Below are 24,216 nucleotides of genomic sequence, written 5' to 3' on the forward strand. Positions count from 1 at the left end.
ATAACACGTGGCAAAATTGCGTTTGTAAACTACAAATTTAGGCAAGCATTCATTAACATCCATTTTATCTTCATGTGCTATGAAGATAGAATGGCCTATCTTGTCACCTCTTACAAAAAGGGCAATTTAATACTGATTATAAGTTCGACATTCACTTACCCCTAACCCCTTTTCCTCAGTTGGCCTCATGGACACAGAGACACTTGATAAAACCATGAGAGGCAGAAAGCTCAGCACATTTCATCTCATGATCTGAAGTCTGTTAACGCTCACCAGAAATGACCTTCACCTTGTCTCCACATAACACTGTGGCACAGAGCCTGTTCTAAAACCGCAAACATCCTCCTCCTCTTTTTGGTAAGATCCCTAGAACAACTTGTCTCTAATTCCTTAGAGGGAATAAACAACAGCTCCTGGACCCTTCATGTATTTACGTTGGATGGAACAAAGATACTGGAACTGGAGTAGAACATCAGCAAAATAATGAGTCTTTAGGTTGTAAGGTCACTTTAAAAGATGAATGATGAATCTGCTGTGGTAATGAAGTGGCTGTGGTTACTTAAACAATCCATAATGGGTACAACAGCATTTTTTGGTAAGTCGCTAAACATGTCAAACATGTCAGTATTTATATATTTATTTATTATATAAGCATCAGCAGCTTGTCCCATAAAACTTTCACTTTGACGTCTATATTTAAAAAACGATAAAACCCTGGAAAAAAAATACTATCAAGAAAATAAGCCTTAAGTCTCCACAAGCTCATTTTAAAGTTAAAGCTGCTGGAGATAACTTCTATTAAAATTCAGTTACACGTATGAGCATAAATCTGCATGTGTTAGTTTGAAATAATTTTCCCAGATGTGAAGTCTTTCCTCCCAAACATTACGGAAAAAGAAAGAGTAGTGTTCTAAATAGTGTCCAAAATGCGTCCTCAAATGGATGTGAAGGAAACTCATGCTGTCTGTATGTGACGGGTGTGTATGATGATGTTATGTGACCTTTCTTAAGAATGGGGATTGAGGGGGAAAAGTCTGAAACCCACGACTACAGGATACAAAGTTAGAGAAGACTACTGGCATTACCTTCATTTCACAGATAACTTTTAAATAGTTCATATCAGCGTTCTCCATAACAACACATTTAAAACAAATAATCAACAACTAAACAAAAATACTAACAGCCTATCAGAGTCCTCGAACATCGGACTCCCCCTCCCCCCGTTCTTCCTCCACACAGCGATAAAGTCTTGTCGTCTTGTAGTCTTCTTCATAGTCACATCCTGTTCTCATGCAGCTCTACTCTTGTCTACCTAATCTTCATTCTTCAATTTCTTACGTTTCTGTCTTTAGGTCATATCGTGTTCGCAGTCCCTCTCGACCTTTCCTTGCTGCCAATTACCTTCTTTCAGTCAGTATCTCCGAAACAGACCAACCCCACCAAGCAGTTGAATTAATGGCCGCAATCCCCAGCCCTCTTTTTTTTTATACCACTGAGTGTTCGTTGTTGTGGTGGTGGTGGTGGTGGTGTTGTGTACCGCCACTAAGCACCGTGTGGTTGATGGACGACGCCGACCTGTCAGATCCCTCCGCCACCGTCCCGTTGACGTTCTCCTGCCGCTGACAGCACAGGATCTGCCTGAAGGTGGCGCTCATCTCCTTGTCGCGGTAGGAGTAGATGATGGGGTTCATGGCCGAGTTGAACTCGGCGAGAAGCAGGAAGAACTTTTCATAGGTGAGGACGTTGCAGTTGGCGCAGAAGACGTCGAGGAGGAGGATGACCAGGCCGGGGGTCCAGCAGACGATGAACGCACCTTGAGGGGACACATAGCAGAGGGACAAAATATTGAAATTGGTGCTAAAGAAATAAAAAACTGTACAGGAATTTAAAAACAGGCAGCTATATAGAATGCTTTGTTTCCTAAATAGGTAAAGTAACATAGTTTTGTGGTGTCCGTCTCTAAATGGGAGACGAGGCTGTAAAGAGTTCAATAAACAGTAAACTATTCGCATTCAACCCGTTCTCACTCCCAACTTGTCAAATACGGCAGCGTGGTCAGTGGCCCCTTTGGCGTCTGATACCGACCAGTCTCGCATTGCCAGACCTTCCTAGAGGGTCTGGCTAGTCCACACAGCAATCCAGGATGGGAGAAAAACGTGCTCTCGTTTATCGGCATTTCTTTAAACCAATCACAACCGTCTTGGGCGGTGCTACGCGCCGAGCGGAGCCACGGTGCCCCTGCAAAATGAGAGTGAGAATGTGTTGTCACATTCTAGTTGTTGATCCTTCAAACCCCATAAAGTTGTAGAAGTTAGTGACCTGATTTGACTGGAGAAAGATTTGAGTAAATGTTGTTGCACTTTATCATTTTTCACTTATGCCGTTTACTAGAAATAAGGCTGTTCTGGGCCCATAGTTTCTTTCAGTTACACCAAGACCGATTTTACAGATTAGTTCGATTATGTCAGAATTCTTCTAAAATGCATTTTGTAATTGGATTTTTCTTGGGCCTACATGTCCATGATAAATCTCAATGGCAATCACATCATATATTTCTTCATCTTGAAAAGGAAATTGTGTAATACGTCTATATTTGAGACTTTAGGAGGCACAAAGTAACACAAACCCTGTGGCTTGGCTTTGCGCATTAGTCACGGTTACTAATGAGTCAAGCTCATGTTCTTACATATTGTAAATCCTCTGCATTTTAATGAGCCAGATGAGTTGGGCTGAATGTACACTTAAGACCACATAAAGGTGATGTTAGCCTGACTTTCTTGAATTTGACCAAGTTAACATACAGCACTGTATTTCACCAAATCAGAATGTGTTTTGTGTATATTGTACATTGTCAGTGTTCGGGCATTGCAGTACTCAGTCCCAGACTTCTTGGATTTGAGTTTGAATGTTAATGACTCTTAATGACTAAACGTAAATCATACATATAAACACTGAGGACTTGCTTTGGTCTCAGACTGACTCACACTTGAGAAACAATGATTCACTGGGACTTAAACTCGAGGACTGATGACTTGATCAAAATGGCATGTCTTTTTAGTGTCAGCTTACATACATTTATACCTCATTATGTTGCACATGGGAGGCATCCTGCCACCTCCAGTGATTAATATATTAATGTGTCATCCTGGGTTTGAATCAGGCATATATCTCCCTGTCTTTCCTCTTCCTCTTCTAAACCACAACAAAAGTAAAGAAGCAGAAACTAAGATTTTGACCCTGGTAGCTCACCTGGTTGAGCATGCGCCCCATGTACTAAGGCTCAGTCCTTATCGCAGTGGCCCAGGTACGATTCCGGCCCGTGGCCCTTTACTGCATGTCATCCCCATAGATATAAAACAATAGATGTCATAACTAATGGGATAACTGTCCACCATCTTGTTCTATATCTACGGCCATCCCCCTCTCTCTCCCACTTTCCTGTCTTCCAGCTGTCCATTCCAATAAAGGCCAAAAAAGCCCTCCCAAAAGAAATGTATGGGAAAGCGTGTCCTACAAAACAACTACTGATCAGACAGGATGATGTAACATATACAGTATATTGTAGATGAAGCCAGTCTGCCTGGGAGCAGGAGATTGTTGATTCTGGTCTGACTTGAAACAAACAAAAAACACTCTACAACCACATCACCATCACTTAACAACCACACCATGCGTCTACAGAACAAATACATCAATTTCACTCTATAACCACATCTAAAACTTTTTTAACGACACCTTTTGAGTATAAAGTACTTTTGTTGCACAGTTGTTGTTTTTTTCAAACATTGTTATTGTGGGTGCATTCGGTTACCAGTTATGGGGCCTCAAAAGTGATACACAGCTTTCTAAGTCATAAATATATTTAACTGCATTAGTTGTCATGGTGATATTAATAATTTAAACTACATTAGGAAAATAACTAAAGTAACATTAAAGTGGAAAATGTTTCAATCAATCAAGTATATTTGTCACGTTTGTGCCACTTGTGCTATGCCTACAAAGTTGTCGGTTACATGGATTGAACGTTTAGCTTGTGTGTGTATGTGTGTGCTGGTATTGATGTTGATAATGACAATCTGTTCTTGTTTACATGTTGATCTTGTCATTTTTAAAATTTTTACATTTATAGTCAATTTCACTTGTATTGGGCTAAACCTATATGTACTATTATAATCCTTTTGTCTTTTTAGGTGTGACATTGTACGATCTGTCCAGGGACAGCAAATGTAAAATTCTGGCACAATTTACATTTTCATATGTATTATTAGTGTGCATTGTCCCTGTTAAATAAACCTGAAATAAAATAAATAAATAAATAAACATGAACTCGTACGAGGTCAAATTCCATTGAAATGTAATAATGGGGAAAGTGGGAAATGTGTCATAGATCAGCCTGTTTTTGTGGACCATACGCTCGAAAAACTACGAAAAGAGAGATTTAACATGCTAGCACCAAGGACAAAAATATAATAGAAGAATAGAATAAGAATAGAAAACATGAATATGTCATTTTTCATAAACAGATTCAATTGTTTGATCTGCATTTTAAATATGGTATTGCACTTTTGACTAAAGAGATATATCACAATATAGTATGCTACTACCAAACAATACGTACATTTATTCTGTTTTTCTTATTATATATTCTGCTAATAATTCAATTCAATTCACTGCATATATCTATATTATTCTTACTACTATTATAATGTCACTGCTACTACATTGCACATATCTGTACATGCTGTTCATACACTGTTCATATTACATAGCCATATTTATTCTGCTCATAACAATATGCAATATGTTTCTTGTCCTGCCTATGCACCACCTGTCTATACTTGAATATCACATTGCACTTTTCTGCTTTTTTGCACTTCTGGTTGGACGCAGACTGCATTTCGTTGTCTTTGTATTTGTACTCTGCACAATGACAATAAAGTTTAATCTAATCTAATATTATCAGTGTTGAGATTTTATTGACAATTGTCACTTTTAGGGCTCCCTAAACGGGATGATCAAGAAAAAGGCCAAAATTAAATAAAAAAAAAAAAAAATGAAAGCCCCAATGTCATAGAATAAATAAATTGGGTTGGCTTTTCTAAGAAATACAATGAGTCCGCCAAACATGAGTAAATGTTTGTCAATGCCATCCAAAACAAACCATATTAGCATTTTCTGATCTGGTGCCTCAAACATCATTTGGCATAGCTTTCCAAACACTGTCATTCAAAGGAATGTCACATAATGTTTAAAGTTAGGCAGCTAAAACCTCATGTTCATAGTGAAAAGATGGGATGGGATTCATGATTTCTCAGGAAATCCAAATCAACGTTCTCCATTATCCCTCCCTTAACGTGAACACATCTACAGAATCTTAAACGGCTGACCTTTCCTTCACTTTTACAGCCAGATCTCCACTGTCCCATCACCATATTTACAACCTTCAACCCTCATGTGAGTGAGTACAATGCATCATCATTTCTCTGACTCGAGGAAGTCTGCTCGCACAGTCGAGTGGGGGGGGTCACTGACCCATTACTCCTGAATGTCGAGTTCAAGTATTGTGAATCCAGTCAACAGATGCTATTTGTCGCATCTATAAGACAACTGTTAGGACATTACACTCTTGAGACAGTAAAACAAAAAGTCTTGATGAGAAATTGGGCAAGCAGAGGCAGGGGCAATATCGACAGGCGGGCCAGTTATCTGTTAGTGTTTTGCAGGCGGACGCTGCAGCGAAAGGCTTGACCTCACTCCCCAGCTATGCAGGCAGACTCTCCAGAGTTAGATACATTTCTCAAACGGTTCGCAGCCCAGCAGAGAAACTATCTGAGCTAGTGAAACATTACTCTGAACCGGACAAGAAAAACAACAGCACTGAAACATTCAGAACTTCAGTCAGAAAAAAACAAGAAATACACTTCCCAACAACATTATGATTGTATTATGTGACCATGTTTACTGCCTTTAGCAACACTATCTAATTTTCCTCAGAATGAAGAAGAAAGCAGTCTTTGTGTGAAGATATGACCTGAGAGGTTTCACCCCTGGATTTTTTTCATTTCCTCTCTCAAGCCAGGGGTAGTATATGGTTGCTTGTGTTACACCCTTCATCTCAAACGTCCCACTTTCCTTTGCCCAAAACACTGGGATTTTCCGCAGCCACATAGAGCAGTGTTACTGCCACAGAAGTTAAAGCTGAGTTTTTGTTTACGGATGAAACAAATAGATATTTTGGCCAAAGTGAATAATTTTGCCTTTGTCATTTCTTGACAATGCCACATGGATGGAGGAAAAAAAAGACTGGAGAAATGGAAAGTCGGTGGAGGAAAGTAAATAAACACGGCTCCGATGCAGGCCTGGAAAATCTGTAATTTTAAGGAAAACTACTTTGACACTTTCCATGTCTTGATAGAGTTAGGAATTACACAGAAGCAAGAGACACGTATGGGCTGTTAGCATAGCAACAGTGTCCTAGTGACACATTGTGACATTTGAAGGAACCTCTTCAGCTGCACAGGGAATTGACCTTGTTGAAAGCCATGTTGCTTTGTATCTCCTAATTTTGACTAAGACAGTCAAAACCTTGACTAAGTATCTCATTTGTTTGGCTTACCAAGAATATTTTTTGTATTATCATCCCTATCTGTTGTTCTTTTTTTCCCTTTCCTGGCGGAAATGGGCTTCCAGAAGAGAGAGAACAGAGGGCTAAGGGAACAAAAAATAAGGAAATAATGGAGACCAGACTATGGCAATGAACTCCATTACACACACACACACACACACACACACACACACACAAAACCGATGGTAGACACGGGTAAACACTCACATGTGCAGACACAAACACACGCAAACACTCACTTACATAATTACACATGGCACAAAGACAGATGGAGGAGCACTCAAACATGATGTGAAAACATTTGGACGGCATTGAGAAAGCACTCAGTCAAACTGTCCATCCCAGCATGCTTAGCCTAACAATCATTATTAACCAGAAACAGAGTGTTTCACTTTCAGCATTAAAGCTCTTTGGGTCACACATCATCGTTGGGGGATTATGATGAGTAATGATTTTGAGGTCTTTTTCGGTCTCTGCACACCACCTCCTCACTTCAGTTTAGGAAATGTGGATCTCTTTTCCTAATCTATCTTTGTTAGGAGAGGAAATGCTCTAATGGCTGACGTGTCAGGTTACTTCTTGGGAGAAATGCATTAATTAAGACATTCATGACGTCGTTCGTCAGCGTTACTGACACATTGTCTGCTGCAGCTCGTTCTATTGCTCTCAGTCACGTGCTACAGAATTACACAAATATGAGGTTAAATGGCTTAAAGGATTGTGATGGCGGTTTTGCATGTTTAGTCCTTTAACTAGAAATGACGTGTTTTGTTTTATTGCTGCCATCAGTTTCACATTTCCAGTGGTTTGGGTATGCTTTGCAAAACAACTTGCAGAGATTTGAACCAAGAGAGGTAATGAACATTACGTCTTCCAGTTTGGCTTTGTCAAAGTTACATTAGTGGTAATACACTTGCTTGAAGATTATTTTTTGGGTGATTTAAAAGATGTTCTGGCTTCTGATATTTGAGAGTAAGGGCTGAGAAAACATTCTCATGATAGAAATGATTTATAGTGCATTATCTTCTTAGTTATAATCAGGGGAATTATAATCTGAATCTCATTTCTCTGTCTTACCCCTTCCCTTTACCCCTACCCCTTCGTCTTACCCCTAGCCCTTGTCCCTCGAAACCGAGTGGTAAGGGGTAGGGGTGAAAACATACCCCAATGAAATGAGACACCACTTGGTTACGTTATCATACATACCTAGGTCTGTTTGCAATAAATATTTTTATACACACTGCATGGTGTGTTGTATATCTGTTTCAGTTATCACTGTTTTGAATGTCATTGATGTTCAGAAACACTTTCTTTGTTAACAAAAAACTTCTCTTCTTCTTCACTTCTTCGTCTTTATTAACCAATAAAGTAAACATGACATTATTACAACTATTAGAACCATAACTTACATGTCACACACACATATAAAAAAGGCACTCAAATGTATAAAACAAAAAAAAAGACACACAAGACCACAAATAAACAAAAAAACTACAGCTATTCTGAAATTCCAGACCACAGTCTGATGCCTGTTGGCCAGTAACCTTTCCCTCCAACCCCCATTTCTTTCATTAGTGTCCTGTATCATAACCAACAACAACGATTTTTAAAAACGTTTCTATTACAAACATGGTTGCAAATATATGTACAGGACTGTGTAGAGCACAAAACAAGACTTTCGTAATTTTTAAATACATTTTTTAGGCCGAAAATACTTACATTTATGGGTCTCTCTGGTCGATCTGGTCGCCATTGTTGCCGGCTGCGCAGTGTATTCTGAGTACCCCTTGCTTTCAAGTAAGCTCGCGACTTTGCTTAAAACTAAGGGGTATGTACCCCTTCCCCTTAGCCCTACCCCTCGGTCAAAATGAGAATTGGGATAGCCCTTACTCTCACGTGAACGCACATAACTAAGGGGAAGGGGTAAGGGGAAGGGGTAAGACAGAGAAATTAGATGGATGCGTGAGGAGGAGGTAGCCTGGATGCCAGCCGAACTTCACCCCACCCTCAACATTTGAGGTCGGGAAGTTCACATTCTGACTAGAATCTGTGTATGATGATGTCAGCCTAAGGAGGAGGAGGAGGAGGGGCCCTTGTCTAAAGACACAAGGGGTTTGGGTGGAGTGGGGTGGTTTTCACAGGCCACACTATCCACATATCCACATCATTTAAAGCTTCCCTAACCTTGACCAAGTTGTCATATTTAAACCTAAACCCCGATGTTTCCCTAACGTTAACAAAGTATTATTATATTTCATTGTCTAATTTCTAGTTATTCTCTAGAGTTGAATTCTGAATCCAATTCCGATTCTTCCTTTCGATTCCGGTTCTTATCGATTCTCAATTCCGATTCTTTGAGGGGTGGAGTTGAAACGGGTCACATGCTTATTTTCACAAATAAGAGGAAAGTTTTATTTAGATTCAATGGAGGTTTGCAGTTTTACAGGGCTTTTTCAACGTAAAATAAAGCCAGACTAGAGCGCTGCTTACTCTGCTCCATGGCTGCAACACAACAAGGCCTGGCCGCTACGGAAACTAAAACTTGCACATGTTAAATTGGGAAGTGATGATCGGATTTGAAACCAAATCCTCTAAATGATTCCAAACGCTTCCAATAAAGAAACGATTCTACTGGAATCGTAATTTTTGAAACGATTCCAAGTAGGAATCGGTTCTCGATGCCCAATTCTACTAATTTCAGGACTTGACCAATCGTAGCTTTTTTTTCTCTTGATTTCATCCCAAGTGATCAAGAAGTGCTAGTTAAGCTCGTCCTTTTGTCGGGACTTTGTGAGGCATCACAGAGTACGTACATGCACACCAATATTCCACTATTATTCAGAATATGACAATATTCCGAATTTGATCCAGGTCATATAAACAGCATATTCCGTTTGGATATTCCAAATAAGGCCTTTTTTTTTCTTTTCTTTTTTCAAATTTAGCATACTTTGATTGCGGTGTTATTTGGGTTTTAGAGGCATTCTTTGGACATGTATACAGCGCATTCGGAATATGCGTCTCAATTGGGGTTTTTTACCGCAGTTTACAGACTCTTGCCTGTTTACGGCTTGCGGTCAGCTCTGTGCATTGCTATAATAATAATAATAATAATACCAGCCAACAGTTTGCAAGGCTGCAGTAGAAATGCATGCCCAAAAGAAAAGGAGGAGAAACACACCTACTTTTAAACAGTATTTGGATACAGACTTGGATATCAACAGGTTTTTGGATATAAGCAAACATCGCAGCGCTGACCTTTTCAAGAAGCTGATTGAAGGAATGAAAGAGAGAAGCTGTGTTCGCACGATCGAACAAGTCTGCCACCGGTGGAAAACTTTGAAAAAAAGCCTATTTTACACAGCTTCATGTAAACTGGAATATTAGTGGAATATTCACTTTCTTTAGCCATGTAAACAGTTTAGTCGGAATATCTGTGGTTTTTTCGGAATAAGGGCAAAAAACAGAATATAATGTGCATGTAAACGTATTCACAGATGCTGTGTCTTCCAATCACTACATGAGAAAAGGCAATCGTTGCACCCAACACTAATTTCAGTTCCCAGCACCCAATAGCTGACATTGTGTAAAATGATTGAGTTAAGGTTAGGGAAGATCGTGACCATGGTTAAAGACACCATTGTTGATTGTGAGGAGGAGACGGGATGTGAACTGTGGTGTCCCTCACTTGGTACGCCCAAACCATCCACCCCAGCCTCCTCCCTAAGAAGGTTTTGCATTGTTATGATAACATCTTGCTATTTCTGCCTTTGCTTCTGAGAGAAAATAGCCATCGTTCGCAAGATCACAAGAGGTCACTTGTCAGGAAATGTTAACACTGGTGGTTTTACAGTAAGTGTTTGAGAAGTGTTTACAGAAGTGTGTTTTTTTCTGGTGAGCTCAGTCTTCTGTTTGCAACTGCAGTATGACAGGATTTTAACATACGTTTCACACACCAAAAAAAACCAACTAATCTGCAAAGTTCATTCTATAAATTAAATTATAATAACCTTTAGAATTTTTAATAGAAAATTGCCTGGGATCATGTAGCAATTTCGATATATATCAAGTGAAAGATATACACTCTGTTGCTTATAGTTTAGTGCTGTGTCTCACACCTCTGAGTTCCTCTACATTGTGCTGATGTATTCCACATGTACTCAACTCATTATAGAGCTTTAAGTTCTGCTATCTGGGATTTTAATGCCTTCCTATTTATCCTACTTACGTTTCTTCATGTGGCCTTAGGTTTCCACTAATGTGCAATTCTCTCAGGCCCTGATAAATGAATAAACACTCAATATTAAATTACTGCTCTCATTCTTCTGTATTTCTGGCTGCCTTTCTTCCCATCAACCTCTGCATTTCTCTCCATTCCTCTCTCTTGGCGGTTTCCTGTCCCTCTCAGCCCCACTCTGTCTTGCTTTACCCATCCTTTCATTGTTGTGTATCTTCAATTATCTTACTTTTCTTTGTCTCTTGTCTTTTGGCTGTTTTCTCCATCTCTCATTCACATTATCTCGCTTTTCTTCATCTTCACACCTTCCGTTCTGTCACCTGTCTTCCTCTCTAACCCCGTGTCTGTCTCTATCAATTTCTGTTGATCTCTGCATCATGTTCCTGACCCAACCATCGTCTCTGCGGTGGTGACCATGATCCCACTGAAGTCAGTCAGCGGACACGAACCATTATGTACATTTCCCGCGCACGCACGCACGCACGCACGCACACACACACACACACACAGAAGAGTAGAGAAAATTTCACATTCAGCAGCTGAGTGTTTACGATTATTGATAAAGAGGCTTGCGGCGTACACAGTGATGGAGTCTGGTGGTGGTGTCACGGTGATCTAATGTTTCCAGAAACGAGCTTTTGACTGGAAGTCCAGTGAGGTCTTTGAAATGGCAATAATGAAGGTTTTCTGCTTTGCTAGCACAAACAGGCTGTGATATATCTGCAGAGTTGTTGGTCTGCAGTGACTCACTCATGTCCACCTTACTCCTACTTTTTTTTCCTACTGCTCGGGATTAAAAAAGACAGTCGACAGTAAAAATAAAGCACGCTGGTATTGTAATGTTCTGTAATCAAGTCCAGATTGTTAGCCATGCCACTCACCACCAAATTCCAAATCCAATTTTTCTAAAAATACATCTGATTGACTTTTTGTCCTTGAAATTTTCAAATAATACCAGTCCAGTCCAATCCCACAACTGTTTTGTTGACTAAATTGTGTATGGTTGCATATGTTTCTGCTAGCCCTTCGGGGGCACCAGATTCTTTTGCTTCATGCTATGAACGCAGATGTTTTGTAATTAGAATCGCAGCTGTCATTCGACAGAATGAAAACAAATTCCTTTCCAGGGCTGTTTTTGATTGATGGTGTCATATGATTCACAGTTGTTGTTTTTTTATCCTAACAGGCTGGATCTGGATAATGCTCAATAATACTTGATATGTTGTAGTTGTAAATGCAGGCTTACAAATCCAGGCTGCACACCCTGAAAGCATGTACGGATGTTGTAGATGTTTGGATGCAGAGTTTGCCAAAAATTAACAACTGACTGCTAAAACAGGATTCATATATATGACATATGCTGCCATTGTGAGTGATTAGAAAAGCTGCACTGTGAACTGTCATTTCTTAAATTAAGCGCCACACACACACACACACACACACACACACAAGTGACATTGCGAGCCAGGCATGTTTCCACGCCGACAGCGGATTTGAGGGTTGTAGTTAGCTCTGATTGGTTCTGCTCTCATTCAGCCAGAAGACACGCATGCATTATAGTATCAGAGACAAAGAAATGAGTGTGTGTGTGTGTGTGTGTGTGTGTGTGTGTGTGTGTGTGTGTGTGTGTGTGTGTGTGTGAATTTGTTGAAATTTAGACATAAATATCAGGGAGTTCTTGGGTTGAACATTGATTGGTTATACAATGTGAGTTTGAAACAAATGTAGATCAGTGTTTGGACGATGGTATGTCTTGGCGCTCCACACTGTCTGACGATGCGAGCGCATACATTACAACACCACATGCTTTAAGATAATCAAATCATTCACGGCCGATCCGTGCATGAGCCAACACCTGACACACAGACACACACGCAGTGAACATAGGTCATGGTTGATTTGACAAGTCAGTTGACTCATTGAAGAGTGAGGAGGAGAATCTCTGTTGGTGTCATTCAAATGTTTGTTTTTTTCAGCAGCACCAGTGGTGAATGGACAAGCAAGACGCACAGTCAATCTATAAACATCTTTTTTTCAGGACACACTGGGCTACTAGAATACTTGTGCTGCAGTGAGGTCACTTGAATGTAAAAAGGTTGTGGGACCATAAAGACAAATAAATAAATAAAACGGAAATTGAATCTCACAGATATTGATATCACACACACAGCAATAAAAGCTAAGCCAATCTTCTCTTCATCTCATATGTCTTAGGAGTCAAACAGTATACATTTGTTTTACTTATAATAAGTTATAATGTTTATAAAATATATTCATGACATTCACTTATGCCAATACTCAAAATAATAATGCCATATTTATTGATATCACACACACAGCAATGCTACACAAGCATTTGCGTTGTCTAAAATAGTTCTCCTATATATTTGGAGTCATCCAGTGCAAAAATAAACATAATGAACATTATAACTCATATAAAAGGACAAACGATTTACATTTCTTCAAAAAAAGGCCCAAACTTATGCCAAAACTTAAAACAGTAATGCCATTCTTCTGTGTAGAACGGTTCAGAATGGTAATAGCAATCTTTGGTCACATCTTACTATTCTGACTTCGAGTGATCTCTCCTCACAATAAACAATCTTTGTTGTCCCTCGGATGATGTGTTGCTGGCTTTATATGGGCCTAATGCGTTCTAGGAAAGGCCCGCCCTTCAATAGCATTCACACATTACTATTGGCCAGGCGTCCATGCTTACGCAAGGTAACGTAACCCATTTGTTCAGGTCCTATCCAGTCGGCTATCCTAACCTTAACCACTCGAGGTCGATGCCTAACCCAGACCAATCGAGCTGCTTCGTAGGGTGGGCCATTCCTAGAAGTTACATGGGTTCCATAATAACGTGGGCCTAATGTGTGACGGACCTGCCTTCCATTGGTTTACAAGACAAAAACAAGCCTCCCAAAGTATTATGGGAAACAAAATGGATGGTTAGCATCAGAGATAGTGGCGATCGGTGGCCGAAAATTCATAAATTATGGACATAAAGTGGATCAATCTTGGATGTAAGAGTTTGGTTTTATTACTCAAAGACCCCGAAAAAAGGCACAAGTTCCAGGCTGGATAGAAAACCTCCTGTAGACACCAAATACAAAGACACCAAATACAGCACTGCGAAGGCCAGAGTGTTAGCTTTTAGCTGGAGGTCTCTAGCTCTTATGGTTGTAAAATGATTAAAATATGAATCGGAGATGCCGTTTTTTGCTGTTTTTCGTCGTATCCGACAAGCTCGGGCCGTTAGGGTTAAAGGAGTCCTGTGGAGTAGGGTTTAGTCCTGGGAAACGGGATTCCCAGGAATACACATCCACACTATTTTGTGTTTCCTCAGAAATATAATAACAGGAAAACGGGGAAAAGTAGTTACGTTCTAGGCGTAAACCAAATTGGCTGGTATACAAATACTTATCACTACAGAAATACGTAAATAAGATCTTTAAGGCTGTTTTATGCTTCTGCGTCAAATCGACGGCGTACCCCCGCAGACCCCACTGCATCTACGCCGGACCCTACGCCGTAGCCTGACGTGCACCTCTCGAAAAATTTAACTACGCGTTGCAGCGACGTGCGTTCGCTCGGCCGTGGCTTGGTAGCGTTGCATTTCCCCCTACTCATTTCCTGATTCTCCTTCTCCATAAACAACATGAAATCAAGGAGAGGGTTAACTTTTCCTGCTACAGATTTCCCACATTGGTCAGAAAACACAGGGGAGACACTTTGTTTCTCTCACTATGACTCTAGAGTCGTTACTCGCTCCGAAGCTAATCACCATCACTCTCTCACTTCTCCCTCGCTCTACCACACACTCCCCACACACCAGCGCAAGTATGAACATCAGGCCACTTACGTAGGCTACGGCGAAAGCTCTGTGTGGAGCCTCCGCAGAACCATAAAAACGACGGCTTGATCGGCTCCGGCCCCGAACACGGCACAGCTGCGCCCGGTGGAATCCAGGTCGCCAACAAAACAATGAATCTGTCTCATCTTAGTATAATGACTTTTAAAAACGCCAAATTATTTGCTTTAATGATTTTTGTTTAAAAAATGAAACAATGAAAAATTGTCACATATCACTCCATGAGGCTGTTCTCAGCAAACAGATCAAAGGCAATGAACTTGGCATTTTAAATTTCTCCTAGCCAAGTTAAAGCTGCATGCAAATTTAATATCATGTTCATTTTAATGTTGATTACATAAATGGCCTTATTTTGCCTAATAATAATTACCACCAAAAAATAGGCCTACACCGGTAGTTGCATGCATATTTATGCTTGCATTTAGTGTTCCTTATATGACCAATGCGTTTTAAATGTAGCTGAAGTTATAACTTATAACAAGTCAATTTCCTGGTGTGTTTCTGCTCTCGGGGCAGAAGATTCTTATTTCCGGGAAAAATATTAATCCTCACTGTAGAGTGTTCTTGTAAACAGCCTTGAGGCCTAACAAACATGTTAAATGCTTTTCATTCCTCATAAAACATTTGCAAAGCTGATTTGAAATAGTTGGAAATCTGCCTTGTCCACGTTTTCTTCTTTCCTGCCTTTTTCTGGCCTGTTCTTGCTTTTCTTGGGGCATTAACACTGCCATTAAGATGCAAGATCAGCAGAATAGTTAGAAATCATTGGCTGAAATGTACTTTGTGTCACCTGCATGCTCGTGTGCTTGTATGTGCATCTTCATATCCATTAGAAACTAATCCGTTAAAACGTTGTGCATAGTAGAGTGCGGATCGGGCCGCATTTTTCTGTCCGAGCGCGGCCCGCGTCCGACAGAGCAGTAACCGAACCCGGCCCGAGCCCGACAGGCATTAAGATATTTATGTCCGAGCCCGACACAGTTAAAATCTCATTTTTTTCTCATACTAATGACACATACGTTTGTTTGTGTGGAAAGCCCACTTTTAACATTTTACATTAAGCAACTGTAGGAAGGCATTCAGAAATGTCAACAGGTGAGCGCATCAGCGCACACGGGGCAACAAGCGCACGTTAACACAGGCGCTCACCTACATAATAAGCTGTTTTAAATTTAAAATGTTCAATGCCTTTTCGCGCTGATGTGACCCGAACCCGAACATTATTTCTAAATATCTGTCCGAACCCGGCCCAGCCTGTCGCGTACCGTCGGGTCCCGACGGGCTCGCTTCGGGTATCCATCCTCTAGTGCATAGGAAGGACTTTCTCCTTGTATGTGTGTATGTTTAAATGCTATTTCCATGTGCGTGTGTTTGTTTGTGTGTGTGTGTGTGTGTGGGTGTGTGTCTCTATTGTCTTTGGCAAAACAAATCAAGTACAAGCCAGATTCTGGATTTGTTTTCCCATCATTTGACTAAGTAATAGTCTGTGACTGGAGTCAATCTCATGTCCCACTATCTTTTATTGGGCCTGGGGGTTTATGCGAGTGTGAGAGAGTCTGGGCGTGTACATGCATGTGTCTGTGCTTATGCGCAAGTGTGTGTAACCGACTTTCCATGTCATCCTTCTGAGAAGAAATCACCCATGGCTGGTTTTACAGTGTCCTGAGAAGAACAAGTGGAGAGGACAGCAGGCGGCAGGGGAGCACTTATCATCATCATCTGCTCAGCAGATGGGAGACGCTGGACAGGGAATTGCTGTGGGGTTTACTTTCTCTTCAAGAAGCAAAGGCTGAACTCATCTTAACCTTTTCCCAGTACTCAATGGCAGCTTTAATGCCGCTGGAGACTTGTGACCTTTTTTGTTTAACTTTGTCTAATGTAAGACAAAAACAGGCAAAGGGGGATTTTTTCAACACCATGAAACAGGAGATAAGTGTAGAGGTGAGAAGAGATGTGAATGAGTGATTGTACCGTAAATCCAATTGAAACAGATGACTGCCTCCATTCTATCAGTACAACAACAACCAAAAAAATTTATTTTATCTCTTCCTCTGTGAATAAAAGTGACCTCACTCAGAAACAGCAGTGGATTCCAGACTGAACCAAAACACATCACACCCTTGCTCAAAAGAAGTACTTTCTCAGTAAGATTTTGGCATCAGGAAAAAGAAACGCATGTGAATTGTTCAGGAATTTGAAACAATAATGACTTAAATTAGTAATACTGAGATTTGTTGAACTGTCATAAGTATTGTAAAACTGTTTGTACCGAAGGGAGACGATCACTTAAACTTGCCGTTGTAACTCAGCCTAAGCATGCATAACTTTTTGTTTATAGCGGGGTTCACAGCCCTTGTTCATACTGGTATATTGTAGTGCAGATACAAAACAGGTGTCATACTTTGTTCGTTAAATTATTAACTTTCCTTTAATCACAGTAGTCATTTAAACCCTTTTTGGGAATGCAGCCAAAGAGCAGCAGTAGTGTATTTGCTCAGTGAAAGTGATTTCACTTTTCTTTCAGTATGTTGCAGAGTAGTTCATGTTTACATTAAAATCGTTCCATTCCTAGATCCATCTGTAGATAAAAGTAAAGTTTTTGTAAATTATAAGCTTAGACTGTCACGTCATTGACCCCAGGCCAGTCCTTTACTGGCACAACCTGATACTGAGCGACTCCTGAGATAGTGATGTATTTTGTCTAATTTCTAAGGAACCTTCTGCCTTTTAGGGATGAATGGGGGTTTTGTTAGTGATAGTGGCGAGTGTTATTGGATGACTCAAGACGTTTCTCTGCAGTGGTATACGGAACACTGACTGCAAGAAGTTAGAAGCAGCTGCAATGACACAAGGACTTTCAGGGACTGTCTGCACCCTATAGCCATTAAGATGCATGGAAATGTCTGCAGGCTTAGATTCTGCTTGCTTACTACGCGGCACGACAAAAAAGTAGAAACAAACAAAGCATCTCTACGCACCAGAAAATGCAATGCGTCCTCCAGTTTTATACATACCGTGTACCGGCTGGAAAGCACATTGCTGCTGTCCACTGCTTTGAATTAAGTTTGGAGTGAAGACAACAGAAGCAACAGGAGACACATCACACAGAATCCGCTGGTATGTTTTGTCTAGGACCAAGACATCCTGCTTCCAGGCAGTAAGAAGCCCTTTTCCCACAATTCACACTGCAACTGATGGCTGAGTTAGTGTGCTACTTTGCTATAATGTAAAAGACCGCACTGCCTCTGTTTATTACAGGCACTTTTCCTGTCTAACAGCAGTGGTTTAGAACAAATGTTGTGCTAGTGTGCCTGGCTAAAGTCGGAGCTAACGGACTAGCTAAAGTTGGAGCTAACGGACTAGCTAAAGTTGGAGCTAAGGGCGGAGAGTTGCTGATTAGGAGGACGCCGATTTTGAACCAGAGACAACGACAGCGTGTTTCCCTGCTGAAGAGGACTTTGGTAACTGGTTACTGGTTTTCGTTTTCGTGTTTGAGCTGTGTTTCTTGGACTAACAGCTAACTCCGGATTTCCACTGAATGCAGAACGTCTGCGGACCGGCTCCGCTGCGGACCGGCTCCGCTGCGGAACAGCTCCGTGCGCCGCCGTCCGTCAATACCCACTAGGTCCGGATTTGTTGCGACACAACTGCGCCCATGACTGACAGCTGAAGTCACGAGGACCCACAAAATCTTGCGAATTCACGTAGAATAGAACCACAAAACCAACAACAGTTTGTTTCTATCCAGAGGAGTAGAGGGGAAACAACTTTGTGCTGTGTTTTCAAGGTGTAGTGCAGGGAAATATGATCCGCCGTGAGCACGGTGTATTTTATTTTGAAAATTAACCGGATTTTTATTTTGTTTCTGTCCTCGATTTCCTGTCCCGCACTATCTGCCGTGTGCTGAATTGCTGCGGAGCACTCCCGCGTCCGGCAAAAATAGAAGCTCTGCGTATCTCCTCCGGAGGGCTGCGGACCGCTGGAGCTGGGACGCAGTCGGAACGCAGCCGTTCTGCAGTCAGTGGAAATACACACATTGACTTTAATGGAAATCTATTGACTCCACCGCCGTTCCGGAGTCGTTCCGCAGCCGTTCAGCATCCACTGGAAATTGGGGGTAACTGTAAGTTGGATTTATGTGTTTGCTTCACTGAAGATAACGTCCTGCATGTCCACACGAGCTACCATCAGGCCCGCAACTTTTTCTTTTTTTCTCTCATCGTGTGTGTGTGTGTGTGTGTGTGTGTGTGTGTGTGTGTGTGTGTGTGTGTGTGTGTGTAGGTGTGGGTCTGGGTGTGGGTGGGTGTGTGTGGGTGGGCGTGTGGTAACACAGTGGTTTAATAGGGTTTGAGTAAGTTTTACATTGAAACTGCTGTAAGGAGGAATCATTTTGTGTAGCTGGAGTGTTTTAAGTGGAAACTGATAGAGAAACGGGTAAAGGGGTAGTTGTGTGTAATATCATTTGAAGAAATATTGCAGTTAGCATATTTGAAGGGTGTGATTTGTGTTATGTTTTTTTTTGTTATTCAATCTAACGGCTAAATATTATTTGTACATTTAAGTTATCGTTCAGTAAACAATACCTTTTTTGTTAAAGAGTTGTCTGGGATCAGTTATTCCAATACAGCACAATAGATTTGCTGGTTAAAAGTAGGGTAGTATATGACGTGATGCATCGTGATGCATCGAGATATCGAATCGAAGACCTGATAATCGTAAACGAATCGAATCGGGAGATCAGTGAAGATTCACACCTCTAATATATATACATATATAACATCAGAAAAATGAAATGCAATTGTTTTTTCAGAAAATAATCATGTTGCACTCAACAGCCCTTTGAAAAAGAGCTCATGCACAATCCCAGCACATTAACGTAATTCTAAGGGGACAGGGTTGGCTGTGATGATGTATTTGAGGCTTCCAGTCGTGCTAGGCAGACACTGTGCTTGTGCTGAATGATGCAGCCTCACAGATAAACCCAACAACAGATCCATTGTTCTGATGCTGCTGATGGCATTAAATGTTGCATTCACTGCTAAAGAGATAGAGTACTAGATATACACAGTAGGGGTAGCTTGCAAGATAGAGATAGATAGATAAATAAATAAATAGAGATAACTTGATAGATATTATAGATAGCATGAGAGCTAGATAGCTTGCTAGCTAGATAGCTAGCTAGATAGCAAATAGATAGATAGATAGATAGATAATATGTCTTTCTTACCCAACACTACCACTACGGTTTTCAGCAGAGACATCATGGTATCTCTGTTGCGTCGTGGTCCAGAGCTGTGCCGCGACATCCTCATGGTCCTCTGTCGCACATAGACAAAGATGTGGGCATATAGCGTCACCATGACAACAAAAGTCACTAAGTTAAACACTGCCCAGAAGACCAGGTAGGAGTCGCTGTAAAGCGGCGCCATGTTGGAGCAAGACTTAATACTACAAATACAGTTCCAGCCCACGCTGGGGATGGCCCCCATGACAATGGACAAGGTCCAGATTATGACAATCACCACCACCACACGCCGGTTACTCATGCGCGTGTGTAGCTGCATGCGGAACACGGTGATGTGGCGCTCGATGGCGATGGCGAGCAGGTTGGCCACAGACGCCGTCAGGCTGGTATCGATCAAGCCCTGGCGCAGCAGCCATGTGGAAACAGTCAGACGCCTCGTGTTGGGTCCCGTGTTGAACATCAAGTAGAAGTAGGCCAGTCCAGCGAAGAAGTCAGCAGCTGCCAGGTTGGCCATCAGGTAGTAGATGGGGAAGTGGAATCTCCTGTTGACGTAGATGGCGATCATCACCAGAAGGTTGGCGAGCATGATGAAGATGCACACGGTGATGCCCAGGCCCATCACCAGCCTGCTGACTGTGTCCCAGTCAGTAGCAAGGTACTTGCCACTGCGGTTGTAGAAGAAGGCGATGGTCTCGTTGTAGTAACACTGTTCCTCATCCATGGTGGCAGCGGTGCTTTCTGAAAGGAGAAAATTATTAAAATGTAAAGAACTATTGAGTGATTTTTGCGAAGGTTGTTAAACTTTTCATTGGAAAGGTGATGCTCTAAGCAGAGCAGTGTTCCCCCTGTAATCTGTTGGTATATGTAGACATACAAATGGGGCCATTATATGCCTAAAAGCATAACTTAACGACCATTTAAAGTATGATAAATGTTTTTTTGTTTTTTTTAAAAAACAGTATTTAACTATGGATTTACATGGATTTTGGACACCAAAATAAAATCTGTGTACACTAAACAGAAAGGCCTCTGCGCTCATTTTTCTTAGCACATGTCCAATTTTTATGCTGCTGTCAAGAATGAGTTAAACTATGCTTTCCGGAAAAATGCATTTCATAACACTCAACACAAAGCAGCGCTTTAGGAAACATATGGACTTAAGCCGGTTCCTGAAACATGGAAAAACAAAAATTCCCCTTTGGATTTAGACTCAACATGATTAGTAGTCATTTGTGTGTGTGCATGTCTGTCTGTCTGTCTGTCTATGTTTGCTGTATGAATAAACCCCAGTGTGATATGAAGCTGAAACATGTTTTTTCCATCTGTTGAAGTTTTATGGGTGTTCCAGCTTTAAACAAAAAAAAAAAAAAACGCATCAGAGTAAACTGAGAAAGCTAAGCAGCAACAGCAGCAACATGACGCTTACACACGCACACACACATAAACAATGCTCACGGGAACATGTGAGTGCATGCGCGCGCGTGTGTGTGTGTGTGTGTGTGTGTGTGTGTGTGTGTGTAATAAGCACCAGTCCCACACAGATGCTGGCTAGTCCCTCTCATACACCCCAGACCGGAAACAGGACCTCAGGGCTAGAGTAGAGGAGGTTGTGTGTGTGTGTGTGTGTGTGTGTGTGTGTGTGTGTGTGTGTGTGTGTGTGTGTGTGTGTGTGTGTGTGTGTGTGTGTGTGTCTGTGTGTCTGTGTGTGTAAGTAAGTAAGACAGAGACAAAGAGAGAGAAGAGGGTAGGGGACGAGGAATGAAAGGAGTATTAGGAGTTGTGCGTCAAAGGCCAGTGTTTTTGTGGAAATCCTTCTCTTGGTTTACCTTCTAACATGACCGTCCAAACGACCTCTTTTTACCCTGCAGTGACACAGCAAAAAAACTGAACTGCAAACATGAAGGGTTTTTTATCCCTCTTGGACTAATTTGCAATGTTGGAAAAACTATCACAACCTTCACCTCTCAAGAATTCACATGAAAAATAAGGGATACTCCTGGGAAATGAGGCAGTGTTGAAAGCTATGAAAGCTAAAGTTTGCCAAAAATATTTTTCTAACTCCTGCACCCTCGACTCCTGAGCAGCTCTAAATCTCAATGGTAATATACTGTTTTGACGGCCATGATATACAAGACACGTTACATACTTTAATGGGTTAGTTTTTTCCGGTAGCAATAACCCATAATTTAGTTCCTGACTGTGCTTTTGTTCCATAGAGCCCCATGCTATAAATTCTAAATTTAGCCCATTTTTTAACTATACTCCAAGCCAAAAGCAAAATTGTCCATCAACTATACAGTAGACTGGCTCAGAATGTTGGCAGTGCACAACATCTTTATATTCCTTCGCCAAAACGGGTGTATATTAGGCATGGCAGGGCACCAATAACAGTATAAAGGAAGTCCTAATCAATTAAATAAACGAATTTCTGGGTTCTGTTTATATGTCCAATTTCCTGAGGCGGGCCGATAAGGGACTCCATCTGCGGCCACGTTTGCTTGGAGTGGCTGTAAAATGTTTTTTTCATTCAATGAAATAGCAACGGTCCATTCTATTAGCTGTAATTATTGCTTATACTGTACAGCTCCAGACAAGCCGGATGTATCTGCTAATTTCTGCATGTTGATTTCTTAGGGGAAATGTCAAAAATTAAACACAGGCCAGATACCATAATAGGGCCACATTTTTTATTATTATGTGTTTTTGTCATGGTTGCAGAACAGGAAGCAGGAGAAGAACCCAGTTCAATAATTTTATAAACAAAAGGCTATCAAAAACAGGCACAGCCGGTAACAAACAAAACTCCAAACATCAACGAAGGTAACAAGGAAAAACTAGGCTGTGCCTAGAAAAACTAGGCAGACTGAACACTCCAGGAAACAGGCTGGTACTTCAGACACTGGAGCGACGACAAACTGACGACAGACAAAGGGAGCACACAGACTAAGGCTATGTTTAGACGGAAAAGATCTGAAGAGAAAACGCAAAAGTGGCGTTGCGTTCTCACTTTTTATTCAGCGTTTAGACAAGAGTTTTGGGGGGGGAATCTGCATGCATATGGTGACGCAAAAGTGTGTGAAATTCGATGTAGTATGCACACCAGGCGGCTAGGTGGCACTGCCACACAACACCACCAAGGCCGCTGCCACTCGCTCTCTCTCTCTCTCTTTCTCTTCATCCGCAACGTTGTAGCCTACTCTGGCTCAAATGAATATGGTCATCGAACTATAACAACCTTATCCACATTGTTGAAATCATTTAAATATTGAGCCATTACATTGAAAATCTTTTAGATAACAGGAGCCTATAATTTCTGTAGCCTACTCCGTAACAACAGACTACCTGGACGCCTTTTTCTCGTCTCTCTCCACACCGCTGTCTTCAGACTTTTGCGTTTTTACCCTTTAGACGGTAATGCGACGGTGGAGCGTTTTTAAAATTTCCACTCTGGAGAGTGGTTTCACTTTTTTTGCGTTTCTAAGCCCCAAAATGCCGTCAGCGTATAAACGAAAGGCACATCCGATAAAATATTTTTTCGTTTTCACCCGTGTGCGTCGTCTTGTAAACAGGGCCTAAATACACAAGGTAACGAGGGTGGTAACGAAGAACAGGTGAGACGAGGGCTGATGAACAGGTGGAACTCATCAGACGCCTCACAAAAAGGCGGGAAAACACACAAGGCGGGAATTGAAGTATCAGAAAGGAGGTGAGCATACAAAAACAAAACAGAAAGTAATGACTGTTAACTAGAAACGTAACGTAATCAACAGACCGGGAAGTTTTACTGTATGTTTTGATTAATGACTAATGTTTGCACTAGGAGCACAGAAATCTAGTCATTCTTTTTCATACAAGACCACACAAAAACATTAACGCTCATTTAAACAAGCTTCCCAGTTTTTCAAGAGTGTCTTAAAACCGTAGTCAAGTACTCATTCTCTTTCATACTTTCATACTCAGTTTGCTGGAATTATTCCTGCTGTCCATTGCTAATTAGCCAACAATGGGAAGGACAAAATCCACAGTCCTATTCAAAAGTTTATCTGCAGTTAATATGAGGCTTCAGCAATTTCAAAATCAGGTGAATATGCTCCTTATTTGCAGTCCTTTATTGTTAACTTTCCTCTTTGTGACACTATTTTTAAACCATAGCTCATCATAGGAACACTGTCTGGGAAAACAAACAAAAGAGGGAATTTTCTACTTAAGGGATGAAACGGATGTAGAGTACGGGT

At 41.2% G+C, this 24,216-nt stretch overlaps 1 protein-coding gene and 1 long non-coding RNA gene across 2 annotated transcripts in view; one reads left to right on the plus strand and one right to left on the minus strand.

Moving 5' to 3' along the window:
- LOC116045153 overlaps positions 1–24,216 on the plus strand; it is an 810,130-nt gene that overhangs the window by 603,992 nt on the left and 181,922 nt on the right. The gene's annotated exons all lie outside the window — the stretch shown is intronic.
- Positions 435–24,216, minus strand: part of lpar1 (lysophosphatidic acid receptor 1) — a 48,206-nt gene continuing 24,424 nt past the window's right edge. The window contains exons 2-3 of the mRNA XM_031292669.2: positions 19,964–20,719; positions 435–1,813 (exon numbers count right to left, since the gene is read on the minus strand). Coding sequence (XP_031148529.1) covers positions 1,485–1,813; positions 19,964–20,702 — 1,068 coding nt within the window. The 5' untranslated portion in view covers positions 20,703–20,719 and the 3' untranslated portion in view covers positions 435–1,484. The remainder of the gene's footprint in view (positions 1,814–19,963; positions 20,720–24,216) is intronic.

This window comes from Sander lucioperca, chromosome 14 (assembly GCF_008315115.2).
Source record: "Sander lucioperca isolate FBNREF2018 chromosome 14, SLUC_FBN_1.2, whole genome shotgun sequence".
NCBI lineage: Eukaryota > Metazoa > Chordata > Actinopteri > Perciformes > Percidae > Sander > Sander lucioperca.